At 42.4% G+C, this 22,449-nt stretch overlaps 2 protein-coding genes across 4 annotated transcripts in view; one reads left to right on the top strand and one right to left on the bottom strand.

Moving 5' to 3' along the window:
- The window catches only part of LOC105837687 (probable 2-oxoglutarate dehydrogenase E1 component DHKTD1, mitochondrial), a 349,118-nt gene that overhangs the window by 211,686 nt on the left and 114,983 nt on the right, over positions 1-22,449 (top strand). For all 3 annotated transcript variants that reach the window (XM_012682663.3, XM_012682662.3, XM_036287685.1), the window contains exon 7: positions 3,524-3,797. In XM_012682663.3, the coding sequence (XP_012538117.1) occupies positions 3,524-3,797 (274 nt within the window). The remainder of the gene's footprint in view (positions 1-3,523; positions 3,798-22,449) is intronic.
- On the bottom strand, positions 1,576-3,223 carry LOC114253916 (piggyBac transposable element-derived protein 4-like). The gene has a single exon (XM_028189037.2). The coding sequence runs from the start codon at positions 2,921-2,923 to the stop codon at positions 1,742-1,744; it is 1,182 nt and encodes a 393-aa protein (XP_028044838.1). The 5' UTR covers positions 2,924-3,223; the 3' UTR covers positions 1,576-1,741.

Raw genomic sequence — 22,449 nt, 5'->3', positions numbered from 1 at the left:
ATTTTAAGTAACTCAGCATGTATATTGACTCCAGTTTTTATACATTTTTACTTTACATAATGACTTCTTAACATCTTATGCACAACTAAGTTTTTGAGCGTTTTCTTTAAGTAGATATTTTTCAGAATCTATTATTTTTTATTTAGTTATTTATTTATTTATTCATTTATTTCATGCGTTGTATGATCTGTGACTTTGCGCTCACAAGTTTATTGACCGCAATTTTTCTTATTGTTAGTAATGTTTATCTGTTTATTCTGTACTTGAGAAGGACCTACTGACGAGGTCGAAACGTTGCACCAAATACTGTAATTAATAATAAAATTGCCAGTTGGGTCGAATTCACAAAGTCGAAATTATTATTTTTGGATAATTTATCACTGGCGTAAAAAGTTTTAATTGTATTTTGTTAAAATGATTGTTTAACATCATTTGCAATAAAAATGTGTCGAAAAGTATGTAAAAAAATACAATAATGTCGAACTTTGTAAGGCATGAGTCAATAAAATATTATTATACAAAGTAACATCAATTTATTTCGAAATAAATACACATATAATAAAAGAAGTAATTTTACTAACTAAACAAATAGAGCTTTCGGTAAATCTATATATAAGTCTAATTTTAAGCTTTCGATCCCAGAAAGGTTAATATTAATAGTAAAGAACTGAATTACGTCACAACATAATACTAATATAACACAAAGCATATAAAGGCCCGTCTACATAGACACGCCAACCGCAATTCGCACATGCAAAGAATGTAGCGGATTTGCAAATGCGTTTGGTGTTTGTACTACGTTCTATATAGACGGTCCTTAACCTTTAGAGGACGGGAAATTTTCAGTGCAAATCAACCTCTTTTAAAACGTGTAATTTATATTTAAATCGAATGTATAACTTAGGACAAATCTCCGATCAAGTAGGTGGTCCCTAAAGGGACCAGTCCCGTCCGCAAGGGAAAGGTCAATGCAAAAAAATTGATGCAATGATTTTTGGGTGTTTTTCAACGTAATTTTTTGCGCTGAATACGAAAAAAATAGTTTAAAAAATCCTAGATGCGTCCTTTACCTCGAAAAAGGTCATTTCAAGGTCAAATATTTGTTTTCCTATTATGGCCTGAGACATATCCACGTTTTTTGATGCGCTGAATACAAAAAAATAGTAAAAAAATTCTAAAGGTATATTTGACCTTGAAATAGAGTTTTTCAGAAATCTAAAGCAATTATATGATTTTTCGTTCTCAGCATGACTCAGGACCAACGACGTGGACGTAGCAAAAATTTAATCCCTTTGGGGTGCTTGATTTTCGTGAGTCCCCTTGCCTCTCACGTTGTGTTGAATTACTCGACTTTATGGTAATGTCACTTTAGTGTGGTACTCTTCAAAGCATGGTGTTATGCATAGAGGAATATCACAATTGGGACATATGTAATTTGTTCGAGATTTGGTTTTACGCAAACTGCACAAGTGGCATCTTCGTTTTGTATCAGATCGCGGAAAGTGGCGACCAACTAATCGAGCGGCAGAAATTTCGTTATGAGGAATGCTTTCAGTAGGCTCAAGTTTTAATAATAATCTAACTATTTCCAATCGAAATGAAGGAAACGATGTATATTCTTGATTTCTTTTTTTATATAAAGCATGAGCATTACATAGACATAAATCAATAAGGTGAAAAAAGAGCTTCCGATACCACTTCATTGTTTTTCGCACCGTTTCCGTTATAGATAATTGTCTATCTATATTAATATATCAACGCCGCCCATATTTTTATTATACTCATGAATACACGTTGGCTTTATAATATCTTCTTTTGTTTGATAATTTTTTTTTTCAGTTGCACAGAATTCAAGTTCGTGTACACTTGTAAGCATGCAAACACTACGTTTGTCTTCCCACTTTATTGCCATCCAAACATCATTATGAGCGACTTGTACTTCACCTCGCTCTAATTTGTTTTCCAGCTTTGGCATTCCCTTTCTATTTGCTTTCACCGTGCCACACATTCCCGTATCACGATCATGCAGAAATTCAGCCAAAGTAGGGGATGTGTACCAATTGTCTATATATATAACATGACCCTTATAAAAATAAGGTTGTAAAAAGTGAGCGACAATATCACCAGTAATACCCAAACCGAACTTTTGATAATTAGTATCTGCTCCAGTATAAACAATAAAACCTAAAATAAATCCAGTATCGCAGTCTACCAACTCAAAAAACTTTATGCCAAAACGATTTCTTTTCAAGGGAATATATTGTTTGAATCGAAGCCTACCTTTCCATAATAACAGACTTTTGTCTATGCACAGGTTTTTGCCTGGAATAAGAGCTGCCGAAAATTTACTTTGTAGGTGATCTATTACTGGTTTTATTTTTCGCAAAGGGTGATTGACAATTTCTGAATCATCTTCATTATCTTGAAAGTGTAAATGTCGCAGAATTTTCAAATATCTATCACGAGACATTATTTGTCGAAAAATTGGAGTATATAGCAAAGAATCTGTAGACCAATAATCTTTCAAATCACCCTTCCGAACATGGCCCATTAGAATTGACAGACCAAGAAACTTTTCAAACTCATCTTTTGTAAAAGGGTACCAATCTTTCATGTGGGAAGATGGAATTTCAGGATTTTGGGTGTGATAATTATTTGTCTCTTCTACAATCCTTTGAACTAGAGAAGAATCGCAAAAATAATTGAAAAAATCTATTGGCCTATTTCCCGATATAAAAGTGTTAGGATTTATTTCGCAGCTACCTTCAAAATCTTTGATTGATGGGTAAAAAATCGCATCCTCAAAAATTTGAGTTCCATTATAGTCGACGTCTTCCAAATCAATGTCATCAAATTCTTGATTCACAGAGTCTTGTTCTTGTGGTTCAGATTCGCCGCTACTCCAAACTTCATTTTTAACCATTTTATCACAAATAAGAATGTGAGAAAAAAATTTTTTCAACTATCGAAACAACGACTGCTGCAGAAATAAAATCTGCACCTGAGGAGAAAGACCGCCAACTATCCTAAAAAGGTTGGTGAAGTAACCACCACCAAATGAGAACGCGCTTGGACTATCCTGAAAAGAACCGTCCAAGATATAATCACCACATCTGAGGAGAAAGTCCGCCAAATATATATACATATATTCCAACAAAGGAACTCTCGCGTCGAGTGCAGCAGACGCCGATGCGGACGACAACGGAATGTGTGGCTGACGCGGTGGGACGCGAGCGCTTCGCAATTTCCCCCTCTCTTACTATGCGGGTCGGATCTCTTTTTTCATTATTTTTCCCGTATTCAGCACATCGAATTACTCCTAAAAAACATAAAAATTTTGTTTCTCAGGGTGGTCCCTTTTGGGACCAGTCCCGTCCTCTAAAGGTTTAACAGAGTGATTACGAGCAAGTCACCTCGATTCCAATTTTTCTAACTTTTACTATATAAATACTTAAGCGGCGTAAACACTGAAGGTATCCTACATAATAACTATAAAATAACACAAATTTTTCTTTTAATACAGGTCTATACCAGATCGATATACCAAAAAACTAATAGACGCCAATATTTTTACTCAAGAGAGTGTTAAAAATATCGTCGAAGGTCACACAGCGTGGTTGAATAAGACTCTAAAAGAATCTTCAATGGATATATCGGAACAGTCAATCACTTATTTTGCCGGAAGATGGTCAAAAATGAAACAAGCTGAAGACAATATAACACGATGGGACACCGGTGTTGAACCAGACTTGTTAAGATTTGTGGGAGAAAAAAGTGTTCAAGTGCCACCAAATTTTGTAAGAATATATAAATGTCAAGAACAGGGACCTGGATCGCACCGGAACCGAAACCGATAACCGTTTTTAGCCGGACTGAAACCGTATTAAATTTACGGCGCCAAAGCCATAATCGGAATCATTAAATTATTTTTGGTTTTTTTTGGTATATTTTTTTGTTCTTACAATCTATTTTTACATAATACTTTTATATTTTATATTAGAAAATTATTTGCTTGTTAGAGCTAGTATTTGTTGTAAAAAACAGAATTAATTCCCAGATAGCCAGTATGATATAATAAAGATATTACCATCTTGCTTACGCATTTATGTCGTCCCTTGTGCTGTTTGCTAACATTCGATGACGGAAATAAAATTATTTACACATTTCAAACATTATGCTAGCATTATTTAGAATCAGTGTCGAAAGCTAGCAAATAACAGCACAAGGGATGACGTAAATGCGTAGCAAGATGCTAACATCTTTATTAGCAATGAGAACAATTTGTGCTCATACATACATTTGTCGCTATCTGGGTTGTCTTTTTTTTTAATTGTTCCATATTTTATTATTTTTATTACATTTAATTGCATTTTTAAACTTTCTTTTCTGTTTTCTTTTAATTTTTGTAATATAAATGTTTTAGGACGCTAGAAATGGAAAAAAGTTCAGAATCAGTTTTTTCAAATCGGAAGAAAATAAATATAAAAATAAGTTTAAAAAGTCAAAGAAAAATAATTAAAAAATAGAAGGACTGTCACTATTCAAAAATAATAATACTCATTAAATAAATATTATTTAATAAGTAGTATTTTATAAGTTCGTTTCTTTATTGTATTTTCTAAGGAACTATATCTGTTGAATTGACAGGGTCATATAAGTGTTTGTTTCACTAGAGGACGTACAATAGCGCATAAATTTATACATATATAATAATATAAAAGATAAACACATGTTTACCTGATAGATAAGTTTACCAAGAAATTGAAATGACCGACCCTAAATCTTTATTACAAATAAATTATTTATATTTCTTTTATTTCTTTATTTTCATTTGTGTTAAGATTTTTATTGTTTTAAAATAGATAACTAGTACCTCACATTTATTTATAAATTCTAAATATGTTTTTAGGATAATTAAAAATAATATTATTTATTAAATAATATATTATCTCTTCTATTATTTTTGTTATAGCTTATGTTTTTTTTATATACAAGGTGATCTTAAATAACATTTGTCTCTAAAATGTCGTATTCCTGACTTAATTCTGAAACGATTTTTTTTCCCAAAACTTTGTCTGAAGCTTAATTTTTTAATTATTAAAAGAAATAATTGTCGTATTATATACGAGTCAGGTACAAGAAATAGGTAAGAGAGCAGCGCAATTTACCATCAGACGCGGCCGCTTACGCGGGATGCTTGATATAATCAATCAATGATTATACATAACACGCGCACATACATGTTTCTGGGAAGAAAAATTGTCTCAAATAAAATCAGAAATACGACATTTTTAAAATAAAGGTTTTTTTATTAGTACACATTTTCTCTCTCCATTCTTGCTGTATGATTTGAGTTCGTGCATGCGTTCAGTCCCCGGAGTTCTTCTTGGTAAACGCAGTACTGCACAATTCTCTCTTTGCTTATGATGGATGACGTCCGTACTGGCGGATAGACAGATAATTGATGAGTCAGTTCACAGATTGTTTTTTGTCTCCCTTTATTGAAAAACTCTTGTCTCGGCGCTAAATTGATATAACAGGTTTCATAACCTGTCAAATAGTGAACTTTAACGATTAATATCTCCTCTCGCGGAGCAGAGCGACACTTTTTTCTGCCAGATTCGTGTTCTACATCTGTAAAACACATTGTATATACTATATTAGGAGACTTTATTACATAGACACAGATAGAAATGGAAAAACATTAGCAGAAGAATTTCAAAACGGATTTATTTATTGTCAATTCCAATACAAAGTCCAAAGTAGGAAAATCAGGACAACGTGATTCAAACTTAGATTTTATCTTCTCGACACCAAACATTTATGATAGATTAGGGTATAAACAACTTGACGGCTTATGAGGATCGGATCACTCCCCGATACAGTTTTCCATAACAATAGATTTAAGAATATATAGAAAAAGAACCAACAGAATTAGCTAAAAAAAAAACGCGTTGGAGTGAAGAATATGAAGAAATTATCAGAAAGAAAGAAACATATTTTGAAAGTGAGGAATATAGAAACGAGGATAGTAAATATATATATATGCGGATCGTTCAAGTCAAACCGGGACTTTTGAGTTTATAAAATAAAAGAACAAATATCAAGGAATGGAAACTGCATTTATTTTTCGACATACTCCCCTGCTACATTTATACATTTACCCTAGCTTTTTAAAGATTTTGTTAGAGCTTGTTCAAGGAAAAATGTTAACAATTTCGTGCTTATTATATATTACAGTAATGGATTGACATGTAATTAATTACGTAATAATCAAAAATAAAATAAATATTATAAAATAAAATCGTATTTTTAAGTACTCAACATTATGCATGTATACAGTTATAACAAATTTATCAACTTTGTTTATACAAATGTATTTATTTAAAAACAATTTTTAATAGGCAATTCAGAGTCAGCACTATTATTATTATACAAAATTATTTATTATATTATAATATTAAACAATATTACAATTAGATGGCTCACAGTTTCACCATTATTAGTCTCCCTAAAAGAAATTTTAATAGAATCATTTTATCAAGATGCTTAATCTTCATGAAATCCAAAGTAATGTATTGTTATCCATATAAGAATCCATGTCCGCAGATTTATAGACTAGGTAAAGTCGCCTGTCATGTGTATCCTTAATTAGAACTCAACTTAACTTTACTAAAATTTAAAAAACTTAATCAAAATGTTTAACTTGAATAGAATTTAAGTAGTCAACCTTTAAATAATTCAAATGTAAGTTAAAACTAATGATTGACTTACCATAAGGGTTCACAGTGATATAATAAAAGAATGTCCAATTAATTAAAAAATAGATAGAAGAATAAATAAGTACAAAAAGTCAATAATATGAAATGAATAAATACAAAAATAAAATTCAAATCCAAAAATATAATAAAATAAATATAACCCGATGTTTTACGTAATTACTCCGTCTCTACTGCATGACAACTCACAGCTGCCTTCAAAGCCTACCGAAACCGTTAGGTATAAAATAAAATATTGAATTTGGCTCAAAACAAGCCAACAAATTAATAAAATTTCTGGTTTATTTAATGTAGTAATATGAGTGAAACGTTTTGACTATACTTACAAGACAAGTTAGGCAACCCGAAAATTCAGAAAATTTAGAAAACATATATGCAAGTAGAATAGTTTTTTTCCTAACACAGACTTATTTTTTATTTCCACAAAGTTGCATTTTGAGGAGAAGCACACCCTTAAAAAATCGATTTTTTTTCAAGCAAATATCTTCAAAACTATAAAAGATAAAAAAATTTTTTTAATAAAAGTTGAACGGTTTTAAAAGTAATTTTTTTAGAGTTATAAAAAAAATTTTTTTAAATTTTTCTTGTTTAGCAGAATACATTTCCCCTCCATTCCATTTTTAATTACTTTAAAGTACTCTTAAAATCGTTCAACTTTTGTTAAAAAAATTTTTTTCTATCTATTATAATTTCAAAAATATTTGCCTAAAGAGGAAAATCCATTTTTTTCGAAAGTGTTTTACTCCCTCAAAGTGTAACTTTGTAAAAATAAAAAATAGTTTTGTGTTAAAAAAGAACTACTCTACTTGTACACAATTTTTTAGAATTAAAAAAATTTTTGGGTTACTTCATTTCCCTTGTTAGTCATTCTCAATCAGGAAGACAAAAATTATAAATATCAATAAAATTAAGAACACTAAAAGAGAATATAAAATTAAAGTAATGAAACAAATTAAAATAATGATTATTAAAACGTTAGAAAGCAAATAAAAACTAAAATGTACAAAAATACACAATTGGAACGCGGGATTTTTTAATACAAAAAGTCAATATAATTGAAGTCGGCATACAATAAATCAATGCAATAAAACAGTGAGACAGCTAATTTTTTGTTTAAAAGCGAAAAATGTAGATGTCTAAGATTAAAGTCCGTATAAGTCATTATTCTCAAGACCAGTTATTTGTGGTACAGAAGAAATAACCATCAGAATTATCAAATAAATTTACACAATTAAAGTTAAATAATCTACATATATAGAAGTACCGAATTTACAGAAAAAGTTTCGTTAAATTTCTTACTGTGTTTGCCCATGAGTAGTCTTTTAATTATCGTGATACTAAATTACGTTTTGATGGATGGGAGAAACGTGTACCAATCGACAGTTAAGAAAGTTCTAAAATGTTTATTACATTATTATTGGAAATACCGTGAAACAAGCAAAAATAAGAGTCAAAAACAATTTTTTATACGAAAAACGATAAATATCTAAAAATTCAGTACTGAGCATATTAAGCATTTAAAATGTAAAAGAAATTATTACAAAAAATAACAAAGCAATTAATATTCTCAGATATATAAATAAGGTGTCATTGGAGATGGAAGGAAATACAGCATTATTAGTGTTTCTTTTTCCATGCTAGCAGACTCGTAGTAAGATTTTATGAAAGATATATAGGTAAATTATAGAAGAGAAAAAAGTACCAGAAGTGTATGATCTCGATTATTGAACTAGTACAAAGAAAGTTTATACAAAAGAAGAGATAGAAAGGTCTAAACAAAAGAATTTTTTAAAAGCGATTCAAAGTTAGTTGATATGTTTATAGAGAAATATTGTTTGGAAGAGAATTATGGTATCATAAACACAGATGGATTAAAACACGAGTGTAGTACTGAAGTAGCAACAGTAATAGAACAGCAATGGAGTAGCAATAGTAATAGACAGTGTGTTTAGCATTAGCATTAACAAAAGGTTCATTCAGTTTACACTGCCGAGTTAATCGTCGTAGAAAATGTGTTAAGATACGTGAAAGAAAATAAGTGGAATAAAGATATCCTGATTCTAACAGACTGCCATAGTATATGTAAAGATCTCAGTAATAATAACTTTTTGATTAAAAAACACGAGTATATAAGTCTAATTAGGAAAAGGATAAAAAGATGTTTGATTTCAGTAGAGACAAAAGTGGACAAAAACGTGAAAGTATTGGATGGATCTCGGGTCATTTATAGAGGATAATGAACTGACTGACGGAATTGCTAGGGAAGCTATTAAAGAGAGACAAGACGACAGAATTAAAGTATCTTACGGAGATTGGAGAGAAGTAATAAAGGAGTACGTGCAAGAAAGAATGACAATGAGGATAGAAATGGAAGGAGGCTGCAAAAAAGCAAATATTTCAAGAATTTCTACGATGCTAAAAAGAAGAAACCGTGGTTTTACAAGGTCAACAAAGAGAGGGAATTGATAAATATGATTAACAGATTAAGATCAAATCATTACAATTTAAATGAATCTCTTGTAAGAATCTCTTGTAAGAAAAAACTATATAGGAAATCCATGTGAATACAGAGCGAAGTACCAAGGAATAAATTATGTGGCTATGGTGTGCAATCAATTCGATAATGTTAGAAATTTCATGTATAACAAGTTGGCTGCACTGAGAGTCCTTCACCCCTTTATTGTAGAGAATTGGCTGAAAAAGTTATGGATACAACTGTTAAAGATCTTATGGAATTTCACAAAGAAGATAAGAAAAGTTATTTAACACAGAAAAAATACTTTTAATAGTGTTAGTTAGCCCAATAATCCAAACAGCCTTTGTTTGGTTAATGAAACGTTACATATACGTTAAAAAAAAATCCTCCGCGTGAATGATCATACGCTGTACCGGTTTCCCCTCAGTATTGGGACGAAATGGCGTGTACCCGCTCAGAACGTAGGCCGGGAGTTAGGTCGCAGATCGTGGTGGTGTGTTGCCGTTTAGTGCACGGCACGCGAAGTGCTCAATACACGCTTGAAAAGGATCGCGGGTATAGGTTAAACGCTCAGTAAGGGTACTAGGAGGCCTGGCTGAATCCACCAGCAAGAGCGATTAACTCAGTACGCTGATCGGGAAGATCTAAATTTTTAGAGCTGGTGGAAGGTTTTATATCCTCATGGCGAGGGGAACAGAGATGGAGAAAGGACCACAAAAGGTAGCAGGCTGACGACTTTATAAACAATATACATGCCAACCTGTGAACGGCTTGTTATAATATTCTATAAATATAAAGAACCGAACACAAATTGGTTGCACTTTTATAGACTATTGTCTACTGCTTTTTTTACTTCTTCCTCTCTTATGTTTCTTATTTATTCGATTTTTTTTTTAAGCAATGAATTTGTTGGTCAGACAATATAAATTGATTCCATACTTAGTTATTTATAAATATTATTAATTAGTAATAATTAATTATTATTACATAATTACTTATTAAATAATATTATTAGAATTAAGAACCAAAACCGTAACCGAAAAAAAATCGTATTTTAAACTATTTTGAATTCTTGCATTTGTCAAGAAACCAAAACCGAATCGTAAGTTGATTTGATCTGGGTCCCTGGTCAAGAGATATAGTAATGTTGCCGACAAAAAAATTAAAACGGCTGGAATTTGAACTCGGAACCTTTTATTTTTACATTTATCATTCTCACTGCTACTTGATTGTTAGTAGGAATACTAGGCCGGTTCCAATCCAGATTTATGCAGATATGAACCGCAAGATGGCGCGCGTGTCACTGCGACTCTGTGGAGGGGACGGCAGAGAAGGTCACGCGAGGCCCCCGACGCAGGGAAGAATCGCATGAACATGGCTAAATTTGAAAACAAGCCGATACTGATAGTCGGTATTGAGGGTATGACTTCACGGAGATATTTATGTAGGAGATATTTATGTAGTTGTTTATTAGATGTGATTAGTAAAGTTTTTATTTAATGGTACTATTAAAAATTGGATACTATTAAAAATCTATTCTCGCGCCCCGCCGCTCCCACCCATTGTAATACCATTCTCACGTTTGCCCGTTGTACACCATGCTATCTGCATTCCATCCCTTTTTGTCCTTCTCTTTCCCTCTTTTTCTTTTTCACACGCATGCACGCACGTACACACACGCACACATACACACTTATTCCTACTTTTATGTTCTCGTTCCTTATTACCTGTATCTCTTTCGTTCTCACTCATCGCGATATAATCCTTGCGTTCTCTCATGCTATCTTCGCTTTCGCTCCCGCCCATGTTTCTCTCACTCTCACTCCCATCCGTCGCGCACTTTCGCTCCCACCCATTATATATGTCTCTCGCTCTCGCTCTCACCCGTCGCGTACTCTCGCTCCTACCCGTCGCGCGTTCTTGCTCTCGTTCGTCATCATACTTGCGGTGTTGTACTAAGGGAATAAGTGTGAGGGATGAAAAAAACAAAATGTTGAATATACGTTTACATATTTTTATTTTTTTGCAAATTCGATGTTACAGATATAATAGGTATTGTTGCAAGTAGTATATAGGCAGCCATAGGGCGTCAAAACAAACCCCTACTCCTCCTCCGTCTGACGCCAAGTGAGAGTGTCTAGACGGTAACGTCAAGAAATGAGAGAGGAATGGAGCGTTCTGATTGGATTGCGCATGGGCGTTTCTGAATTTTAACGGAGCATTTCAATTGGCACTTCATGGCTGTCCAGAGCTTTGATTGACTACCCTGTGCATACTACTAAATTTTAAATAGAAAGAAGGTTGGAATTTTGGGACTAGCGGATTCCTCGGGAACTGGCTGAGGTAACAAAGAAAGACAAAATGGTGAATATCAGATCTTAGATCCGAACGTCTTGTACAGCGGGGGGTGCGAAAAAGTCGGGTACGAATTTTTGTAAACGAATAATAGGTTTGTAGGTCAAGGGTACTTCGTAAAAGAAAAAGAACTTACTTACTATTACGTAAAGATACTTAAAGTAAAAACATGAGATATGCATGTTTTGAATCTGATATAGGAAAAAATTATGTATTATAGAAGGGATCGAGAGAGAAATAGACGGTAGTTAAATTACAAATAAAACAATATTCATTTGTATATCTTATTTTCTAGAAATACAAAATTGCATATGAGAGCACGCTTGAGGCTTTATACATTTTATTTCATTACAAGTAAAAATTTTGCGAAATATTTTTTCTATTCTTCGATTATTGTGTTCGCAATCGGAAGAAAATAGATCGAGAAACTTGTAACCGTTGAATCCTGTGTGCCTATTGGCTACGGATAGCCGCGGGATTCAGGGTCCGGGCGGCGGGCTCGAATAAATGAGAAGACGGCGTGTTCGGTATAATAATATGTTTATTTAATAATTCCTTATGCTACTATGTACAATGTCTTATGCTACTATTTACACGGGTGTGTTCTCGTCGTGCGAGGTATTCGTGTGCGTGGTGCTGGCGACCGTGTCGCGGCGGATGCCCTGATTGGCTGTGCGGTGCGCGTGCCGATCGGTCGGCGTGTAGTCGGTGATGGCGGCGGATCGCGGCGCTACGGTTGGTCGCGGCGGTGCGACGTGCGGTGCGGCGATATGGCCTTAAAGCCCGGCGCTAGCGGCGCGGCGGTGTACGGTGGCCAGCCTGGCTGGCGGCGCAGCGGCGTGTAAGGCGGTGCGGTTGGCGGCGCGGTTCGCTACCCGGTCTCAGCTGATCGGCGCATCAGCTGTTCGATCGCGCTGCCGTTGCCACCCCGCGTGGTGACAGCCGCGGCACCGGTTTCTCCTCAGTGCGGAGTCCCCGGGTCGGGACGACGGCGACCGCTCAGTGCGCGGCCGAGAGCTCAGGTACGGAGCGTGGCGGTGTGCGGCCCCTCAATACGCGGCCGGGAAGGCACTCACTGCGTGCCCGGGTAGGATCGCTAGGTTAGGTGACGGCGCTCAATACGCGCTCGAGGATGCCTGGCTCAGTACACCAGGAGGAACGGTCTGCTCACTTCGCAGGCCGGGGAAGCTCTGACTCCGGTCTCGGGTGGAGGGCTTATATACCCTCCACTTGGTGATGAGGGAAGGCGAGAAGAGCGGAGGGAACCCGCGCGAGGTGGGGGTAACGGCCTTACCTCCGCTCTAGTGGTAGCGGAGGAACGACTCGTTACACCTCCCCCTCGGCAGACCCTGTCCATATGTACAAAAGAACTTTACTTTTATTTCACTAACCATGACCCGTCGCGACGGCGTCGAACAATGATTTTATGCCCGTGTACGTGGTGACGGTATCGTTGTCCCGGACGGATGCGGTCCCACGGCACGGTACGGAGGGCGTCCTCGGGGAAGGGTCCCTCCGGGATGATGGCAGCCAGCGGGATCAGCGGTCCGGGTAGCGGTGATGTCGTCGGGGCGGTTGTTGGTGGTGGGGGCCCGGTGAAGTACCCCGGTGCTGGCAGCGGAGCTGGCGGTGTCGGCAGCGGAGCTGGCGGTGTCGGCAGCGGTGTTGGCGGCGGTGTCGGCAGCACCGATGGTGACGGTGGCGCTGACGAGATGTCCTCTGGCGGGGCCGTGCTGGGCTCCGTGATTGTCAGGGACGCGATGTCCGGCATGGGTGCTGGTGCGGGCGTCACGCGCTCTGCGGTTACCTCGTTGTCGTCGTCGTCGTCGAGGTCCGAGAGCGTCGAGCCGAATGTTGCCAGTAGCGTGGCTTGGCGAGCGGTAGCCACGTTGTCCGGAGCTGGATCGTACAGCCGTTCCTGCCGTGAGCGGACGGTCCGTTGGCGGATGGTCGGCGGCCGTCGGGTTGCTTGCGGCGTCGGAGCGGGCGCTCCCTGGCCAGAGGCGGGTGGTTGGCCGGTCGCCGGGTCGTTCGGCTGCTTCGGTTGCGACGGGCGGGTCGTCGCCTCGAACGGTCGCTTGCTTACCGGGATGCGCGGTGGTCTGGCGATGGCGCGTGCGAGGCGCTCTCGGAGGGTGCTCCTGCATTTTCCCATGTTGACTGCCGTTTGCTTTTCGCAACTCGTCGCGCCTTATATACTCTCCCGGTCATGTCCTGTTTCGGCGTCTTTTAAATCCTTAACATGTGCGGTGCCGATGATCCTATTCTGTTGATCACGCAGGCGGACGATGACCGGGGAGATGTGTTTGTCGACGGTGAACGGCCCCGAGTAGCGGGGCGCTAACTTGCCCGCGAAATGTTCCTGGGCGTTCGACAACGGGTGTTCTCGACGGTAGACGTGCTGTCCGATGTCCGGCCTCCAGTTGCGCCTCCGCAGATTATAATATCGCGCTTGTTTTGCCGTGGCTTCTTCTTGTCGGCGGGTGGCGATTTCAAATTGCTCGCGCATTTGCTGAATCTTTTGAACTCTCGCGGTTGGTCGGTCGGTCGGTGCGTCACCCAGGGTTTGTTCATGTTTTGCCCGTAGCGTGCCGGGTGCGGTAAGTTCCCGTCCATACGTCAACATTGCCGGCGTGTATCCCGTGCTCTCGTGAATAGCTGTATTGGCGGCGAACGTTAGCTGTGGCAGGTGTCGGTCCCATTGGCGGTGATCCTGGCCAATGAACTGCGCGATCATCGTTTTCAATGTCCTGTTAGCCCGCTCGACGGGGTTGCATTGGGGCGAGTATGGCGGCGTTTTCCGGTGTTCGATTCCGGCCTGGGTGATCATGTCGCGGAACTCGCGGCTTTCGAATTGACGTCCATTATCAGTAATGATTCTTCTCGGGCATCCATGTTGGAGGACGATGTCTCGTTCGACAGCTCGTGTGACGGCGGAAGCGGTAGCTTGTCGTAAAGGCCTGGTGGTGATCCACTTGGTGAACACGTCTTGGCAGACCAGTATCCATGTGTGGCCCTCGGATGACCTCGGTAGTGGCCCTATCAAGTCGATGGCGATGGTCACGTTCGGGGCGTCGACGGTGGCGTGATGTAGAAGCCCGGCTGTTTGCCGTTGTATGGGCTTGTGTTCCCGGCAGTTTGTGCATCGTCGCACGTAATTGGCGGCTTGCCGGAACATCCCTGGCCAGTAATATCTCTGCGCCAGTCGAGCGAGGGTCTTGGTTATTCCTAGATGTCCTGCGGTGGCGGCGTCGTGGCATTCCTTAAGCGCCTCCTCCCTCAGCGGTAGCGGCAGACAGAGCTTCCAGGCGGATGTTTCGGTGTCCTCGTCGGTTGAGTGGCGTTCATGAAAGTGCCGGTATAAGCGGTCGCCTTGCACTTGGTAGTCCGGGTATTTGCGCGGGTCTTCTTGTACGGCCTGTAGTATCCGCTGGTGCCATTTGCAGGGCAAAATGGCTGCCAGGTCTTGTCCGTCGGTACCTTCCTCTTCTTCCTCCCCCTCCTCAAGGGGCTGGCGTGACAGCGCGTCCGGCACATGGTTGAGGGCCCCTTTCCGGTATTCGACGGTGAAGTCGTGCTGCTGCAGTGCTACGGCCCAGCGGGCCAGGCGGCCGGTCGGGTTGTCCAGGGACCGTAGCCACCTGAGTGAGAAGTGGTCGGTGATGACTGTAAATTTGTAGCCCTCCAGGTACGGCCGCATCTTCTCGATTCCCCACACGACGGCAAGGCATTCCTTCTCGGTAGCTGAGTAGTGTCTTTCGGCCGCTCGAAGGGCTCGGCTGGCGTAGGCTATAACTCGTTCCTCTCCCTGGATGTTCTGCGTGAGGACTGTCCCCAGGCCTGCGTCGCTGGCGTCGGTTTGCAGGACGAACGGTACCGAGAAGTCCGGGCATTGTAGCACTGGGGCGGTGGCCAGGCAGTTCCTGATATTCTCGAATGCCTGTTGCTGTGGGGTCGACCATTCCCACCGTTTGCCTTTCCTAAGCAGGTCGTTCAGCGGTGCCGCGGTCGTGGCGATTTGCGGTATAAAGCGGCGGTACCATGATGTCATCCCCAGAAATCTTCGGAGGGCCGGCAGGGAGGTGGGCGGCGGGATGTCCATTATCGCCTTCACTTTTTCTGGGTCGGTCCTCAGCCCCTCTCGGTCGACGACGTGGCCCAGGTATCGGAGGCTAGTGCGTGCGAAGTGGCACTTGTCGGGGTTGATCTTCAGGTTGGCCCTCAGCAGCCGTTGCAGTACTTCTCGTAGGTTCCGCAAATGTTCTTCGAACGTCTTTCCTAGGACTACTATATCGTCCAGATAAGCGAAGGCGCGTGGCTCCATGTCCGGCCCGATGACGCGGTCAAGTAGTCGCTGGAAGGTGGCCGGAGCAGCATGCAATCCGAACGGCATGACGGTGAATTGGAACTGTCCCCTGCCCGGGATGGCGAAGGCGGTCATTGGTCGGCTCATAGGTTGGAGCGCGACCTGCCAGTACCCGTTCTTCAGGTCGATGGTGGACAGGAACCGGGCCTCTCGGAGCTGGTCGAGTATGTGTTGAACCGGCGGAAGTGGATAGGCGTCTCTCTCGGTTACTTCGTTAACCTTTCGGAAGTCTATGCAGAAGCGGTATCTCCCATCCTTTTTCTTTGCCAGAACGACTCCGGAGTTCCACGGGCTACTGGTTGGTTCGATGTGCCCCTCCTTGAGCATCGCGTCGATCTCCTTGTCCACAATGCTCTGCATAGCGGGATTGAAGGTTCGATATCTTTGCCGAATCGGCTCCTGTCCCTCGCGTAGCCGTATGTGGTGTTGGGTAAGCGGTGTGGTGCCGCGCAGTTGCTCGAATTTCGGTAGGTACTCCCCTAGGAGGGCTTTGAGCTCTTGCTGCTGTGCGGGAGTGCATGGGGCGAGTCCGGCGGTCGCCTCGCCGTCCGGTGATAGTAGTGCGATCTCTGGTAGGTCCCATCGGAAGCCGGCCTTGCGGAGCAGATTTATCCCGGCTATGACGGCGGAGGTCAAGCCTGGCAGCACATGGAACGTGTGCCATCCACGGTAGTGGCCTATTCGGACCTGGGCGTGCAGCTCCTCCTTGATCGTGGTGGTTCGGCCATCGGCCAAGTGTACGGCGGCGGAGATCGATCGTACTCGGGCGTATGGTCGCACCTGCTCGGCGGTGTCTAGTGCCAGGTAGGATAGGACGGCCCCGCAGTCCAGTAAGGCGGTGTACTGGCGGCCAGCGATCTCGATGCTCCCCTGTGGTCGTGGGTCGGTCGGTGTGTTGCGGGGGTTGATGCTCGGTAGTTGGCTCTTCAGGTGCTGGCGTCCGTGCTGGTAGACCGGGGGCCCCCCTCTGTTCCCTCGGCCTGCTTGTCGTTTCCCGGTGTGCCGTGGCAGTTGCGCGTCAGCACCCCTTCTTTGCCGCACTGAGAGCAAAACAGCTTCGGCGGTCGTTTGCAATATCGGCGGGTATGCCCGCGCTGGCCGCAGCCCCAGCAGCACTCGCGAGGGTCATAGGCGGGAGCGATGGCGGCGGCGGAGGCCTTCGCCTTGTCCTTGGATCTTTCCGGTGCCTGGTAGCTTCGCTCGTACTGGCGGGCGCGCTCGTAGTCGTCGGCGAGTCGTAGCATTCCCGAGAGGTCGATAAAATCAGTCCTACGGATGTAGAGGTGATACTCCGGCCGTAGGTTGTGATATATCCGCTCGAGTCTGTCTTCCGGTGGCATGCGTCCGTATCTGCGCATGAGTGTCTGTAGCGCGGTCACGAATTCCCGTGCCGTCTCGTTGGTGCCTTGCGTGCGGCGGGCGATCTCGGCCTCGAGTTCGAATCTTGTCTTGGCGGGTGCGAAGTACTGCCGGAAACTTCGTTCAAAATCGTCCCATGCGTGCCAGTCGTCTCGGTTGTTGCGGTACCACAGCAATGCCTGGTCTTTAAACAATAGTGGCAGACACCGCTGTAGTTGCGCGTGGGTTAGCTCGTAGCTTAGGCGGAGATCCTCTAGGCGTTCCAGAAAGGCGACCCCATCCTTGCCGTCAAATTGTATGCCCCACTTGCGGACGGTGTCGAGGAGGTCTGTTGTGTCCGACATTTTCTTTCGTCGCCGTGCGCGGGGAGTTTCCCCCAGGACGGTTTCGAGATCGTCTTCACTAGTGTCTTCGGCTGCGGTTTCGTCGTATTTCTCAATATTAACTTTGATTGCGGCGGGTCTCATCGCGGCGGTTCGTATCCTCACTTATTCGAGTCCCTGTTCGGGCGCCATTTTGTAACCGTTGAATCCTGTGTGCCTATTGGCTACGGATAGCCGCGGGATTCAGGGTCCGGGCGGCGGGCTCGAATAAATGAGAAGACGGCGTGTTCGGTATAATAATATGTTTATTTAATAATTCCTTATGCTACTATGTACAATGTCTTATGCTACTATTTACACGGGTGTGTTCTCGTCGTGCGAGGTATTCGTGTGCGTGGTGCTGGCGACCGTGTCGCGGCGGATGCCCTGATTGGCTGTGCGGTGCGCGTGCCGATCGGTCGGCGTGTAGTCGGTGATGGCGGCGGATCGCGGCGCTACGGTTGGTCGCGGCGGTGCGACGTGCGGTGCGGCGATATGGCCTTAAAGCCCGGCGCTAGCGGCGCGGCGGTGTACGGTGGCCAGCCTGGCTGGCGGCGCAGCGGCGTGTAAGGCGGTGCGGTTGGCGGCGCGGTTCGCTACCCGGTCTCAGCTGATCGGCGCATCAGCTGTTCGATCGCGCTGCCGTTGCCACCCCGCGTGGTGACAGCCGCGGCACCGGTTTCTCCTCAGTGCGGAGTCCCCGGGTCGGGACGACGGCGACCGCTCAGTGCGCGGCCGAGAGCTCAGGTACGGAGCGTGGCGGTGTGCGGCCCCTCAATACGCGGCCGGGAAGGCACTCAGTGCGTGCCCGGGTAGGATCGCTAGGTTAGGTGACGGCGCTCAATACGCGCTCGAGGATGCCTGGCTCAGTACACCAGGAGGAACGGTCTGCTCACTTCGCAGGCCGGGGAAGCTCTGACTCCGGTCTCGGGTGGAGGGCTTATATACCCTCCACTTGGTGGTGAGGGAAGGCGAGAAGAGCGGAGGGAACCCGCGCGAGGTGGGGGTAACGGCCTTACCTCCGCTCTAGTGGTAGCGGAGGAACGACTCGTTACAAACTGATTAAGATTATAACCGTTAGACATAAAATATAGAAAAACACAGCAATATTGTCCGCAAGTTTGTGAAAGCGGTTATTGTAAAGGTTTGGTGTTTCATTGATACTGCACTAAGTTTAATCGTAGTCGTAGGAGAAATCGGGAATCCATCGGCGGTAATCCATAGCTATCAAAATAATGGAGATATTTCTTTTATAGAAACTATTAAAAGACTATGTTTTCTCGTCTCATTAGATTCTTCTAAATTGTTTGTATGCGAGGTGACGACTCGGTTATAATGGTGAATGGAATTCAACACTCGCATGTAATCTACAAAAAAATAAAGAGTTGAGAAACATTGCTTTATTGTTAAGCCATAAAGATGGAAAGTACAAAAGAAAAAATAGTTTAAATGATTATTATAAGTATCTGGTGTGCTTGTGCTACGCATGGGGAGGGCAGCCTCTCGTGCGGTCAGTCCTAGTATCTCCGCGCACCGGGCAGATCATCGAGCAAGCAAGTCCCCGGAGGACAGGAGAAATCGCAGAGAAGGAGGGTGCCCCCCTCATCGCAGGACAGCAACCGGAAACCACTTTCTTCCTCGATGACGCGGTCTCTTTTCGATGAATGAAGAAACGGTTAGTATGTCCTGCTTATTTCCTTCTAAAACATACTCTCGCTACCTCGAGGGTGACCCGCTAGTCGACCCAAGACCGTTGACTCAAGGGTGTTAGCAAGGACGACTCGAGAAGTGAGAGTTGTAAAGAGAAATGGGGGAGGGGGTTCGACGGGAGTGATTTACTTGGATACAGTACAATTGGACACAGTGCAAATGGACACGGTGCAAATGGAAACAAAATAATGTACACGTTTCAAATGGACACGGTTCATTTCGACACAGGAATTTTGGACACAGTAATTTTGTACACAGGAAAAATAAGTTCTTGACAAATTACAATTTGGACACGATAAAAATGTACACTGTGCAATTGAACACGTAAAATTTGTACACTGCAAAGTTGTACACCGCAAAAATGTACACCGCAAAAATGTACACCGCAAAGTTGTACACCGTGTATATTGTATTGGAAATCTGCTAATACATATAAACTTTACTTTGTTTGCAATGTACAACATAGGTTAGCGACTTCGACGGGGTGGGTACGGAAGGGTGGGCCGAAGACCAAGAATATTATGTGTGTGTGTGTGTGCGTGCGTGCGTGCGTGCGTGCGTGCGTGCGTGCGTGCGTGCGTGCGTGCGTGCGTGCGTGCGTGTGTGTGTGTGTGTGTGTGTGTGTGTGCAAACCATTCTCTGCACCATATGGGTTTGCGACTTTTCACGCAAAACTTTGTGCTGCACAACTTTGCTGTGTACAAATTTGCGGTGTACAAATTTGCGATGTACAACTTTGCGGTGTACAACTTTGCGGTGTACAAGTTTGCGGTGTACAAGTTTGCGGTATACAACTTTGCGGTGTACAACTTTGCGGTGTACAAATTTTACGTGTCCAATTGCATGGTGTACATTTTTATCGTGTCCAAATTGTAATTTGTCCAGAATTTATTTTTCCTGTGTACAAAATTACTGTATTCAAAATTCCTGTGTGGAAATGAACCGTATCTATTTGAAACGTGTACATTATTTTGTGTCCATTTGCACCGTGTCCATTTGCACTGTGTCCAATTGTACTGTGTCCAAGTGAAGGCCTCTCGTCTCGACACGTTGACGGACCCGCCCTCGTACCCCGTTGCCTCGAGGATGCCAACAACGACGTGTACCGACAACTCGAGGGCGCCGCGAAGTACGGGCCGTATACGTACGACATTGACTCGAGAGTGTCAATTAAGACGACTCGAAGACACGTACCTTTAGCTCGACATGCTCGCTTGCGAGCACGGTCAGTGCTGTCCGGTCACTTTCGTCAGTGTAGAACGATGCCGGTTTCACGTGCTACGGAGGGAGGGCGGGTCCCTACGTGCTTCGCCGGCCGGCCCGCCTGCTCGGCCGCGTTGATTTCAGAGAGGAATGTCCCAGAGGCGATTGTTATTGGAAGGTCGTTTCCACGTTCCACTCGTAACGTTTGCCAAGGGTCTTCTTTCTCTGTCTTCCTTACAATTGTACTAGTGGCACAACCGTTGGAAAAAGGTTCCGTAAATTTTTCTCCGCACGACACTATAACTGCGTTCAAGCCCAGTAAACAACGAACATTCAGAGCGACAAAAAAGACGGCGGAGAGAGAGCCTGGAGAGCGTGCGACACATGCGCCCCGCTCTTCCGCTCATGCTGCTCTCCGTCGGCGCGGCGAGGAGGCAAGTTCGCTATTCATGGTCACAATTCCGTAACATAAATTAAGAATATTTTTTTTCAGCAACTTGTAATTTATTTTTATTTTCTTTGTCTTGATTTTTATTTTCATTGTCTTGATTTTCATTTTCTTTGTTTAAAAGATCGCTAGCAATAAAATCTGCATCAGTAAAAATAAATCTATTTACTGGCCAACACCCAGTACTCTTAAAGTCATTAACTGCATTACCAACGGATGCAGTTTTATAATAAGCTGTTGCTACTATAGGAGCTATGTCAAATTGTGTAACACATCGACCAACATTGTTTGATATCCATTAATCTAGTGCTTGATCGTAATATACTTGCATAGGACCAAAAACGCCTACGAAAACAATCAAAGGATTGCAGTCGATGAGTTGTATGTCCTGGAAGTTGCAACTTAATTATTTCATTAGCACAGGCCAATTCCAATGCATTTAAGTTTGTTGAATGTGTAGTGTGACCATCAAGTAATAAAAGAACTTTTTTATCTGTAGTTGGTTTTACAAAATTAATAAAATGTTGCAATTATTTTACAAATAATTCGCTATTGATAAATTCTTGTTTTGCAATTTCGATAATGCTACCTTCTGGTGTTCCATAACCTAAGTGAGGTACAATTCGCTTTCTCTTAAAAATAAACATTGATGGAATAAATGTTCCTGATGCACTGGTATAACAAACAACTGTTGTATTTGTTCCTCTTTCTCCACTAACAATTCGACCGATTTTTTTTCCTTTTTCTCCAAGTATTTTTGTACACTTTTTTTGTATAGTGGAAAATCCACTTTCATCTACGTTAAATATTGTAGTAGCATTTATTCTATTTGTCCTGATTATCTCTTCAAGAATGTCAAAAAAATAGTTTACAGCTTCTGTATTGAATCCTTCAGCTCGTGCCGGAGAAGTGCTTTCAGATAGATGTACAAATAGTCTTAGATGCCTCTTCATAAAAGAATAAAACCTTTTTTTACCTGCCATTTTAGTGTTGTGATTAAACTTGTATGAAATGTCATTTCGTTCCGCAATTTGGAAAGCCAATCGTCGCACGTCTGTGATATTAAGCCCAAAAAATGCTGTTTCTAAATGTAATATATATAGCCCGGATTTTCCAACGGCCGTTGGGCAAATTTGAGTCGACCGTAGCACGTTCCTCACGGCTCTCCCCACTTCGACGCATTCGAGTCGAAGAGAGGCGGGCGGGAGCGCGTGATGGTGGGGAGCGACAGGAGCGAAAACTAAGGAGTTGAAAAACTCTTAGAAATGACTTTTACAATTGATTTACTTAAGGATCCTCTTAATAATATTGGTAAGCTCCATTACCGCGTCAAGGTAGGAACCCGTCAATGAAGTTTTTTTTTTCCTTTTCTTTTTTATTTTAATTTTTTT

The sequence above is a fragment of the Monomorium pharaonis genome, chromosome 5 (genome assembly GCF_013373865.1).
Source record: "Monomorium pharaonis isolate MP-MQ-018 chromosome 5, ASM1337386v2, whole genome shotgun sequence".
In the NCBI taxonomy this organism is placed as follows: domain Eukaryota; kingdom Metazoa; phylum Arthropoda; class Insecta; order Hymenoptera; family Formicidae; genus Monomorium; species Monomorium pharaonis.
Note: the sequence above shows the minus strand (reverse complement) of the source record. Positions and strands in the feature narration are given on the sequence as shown.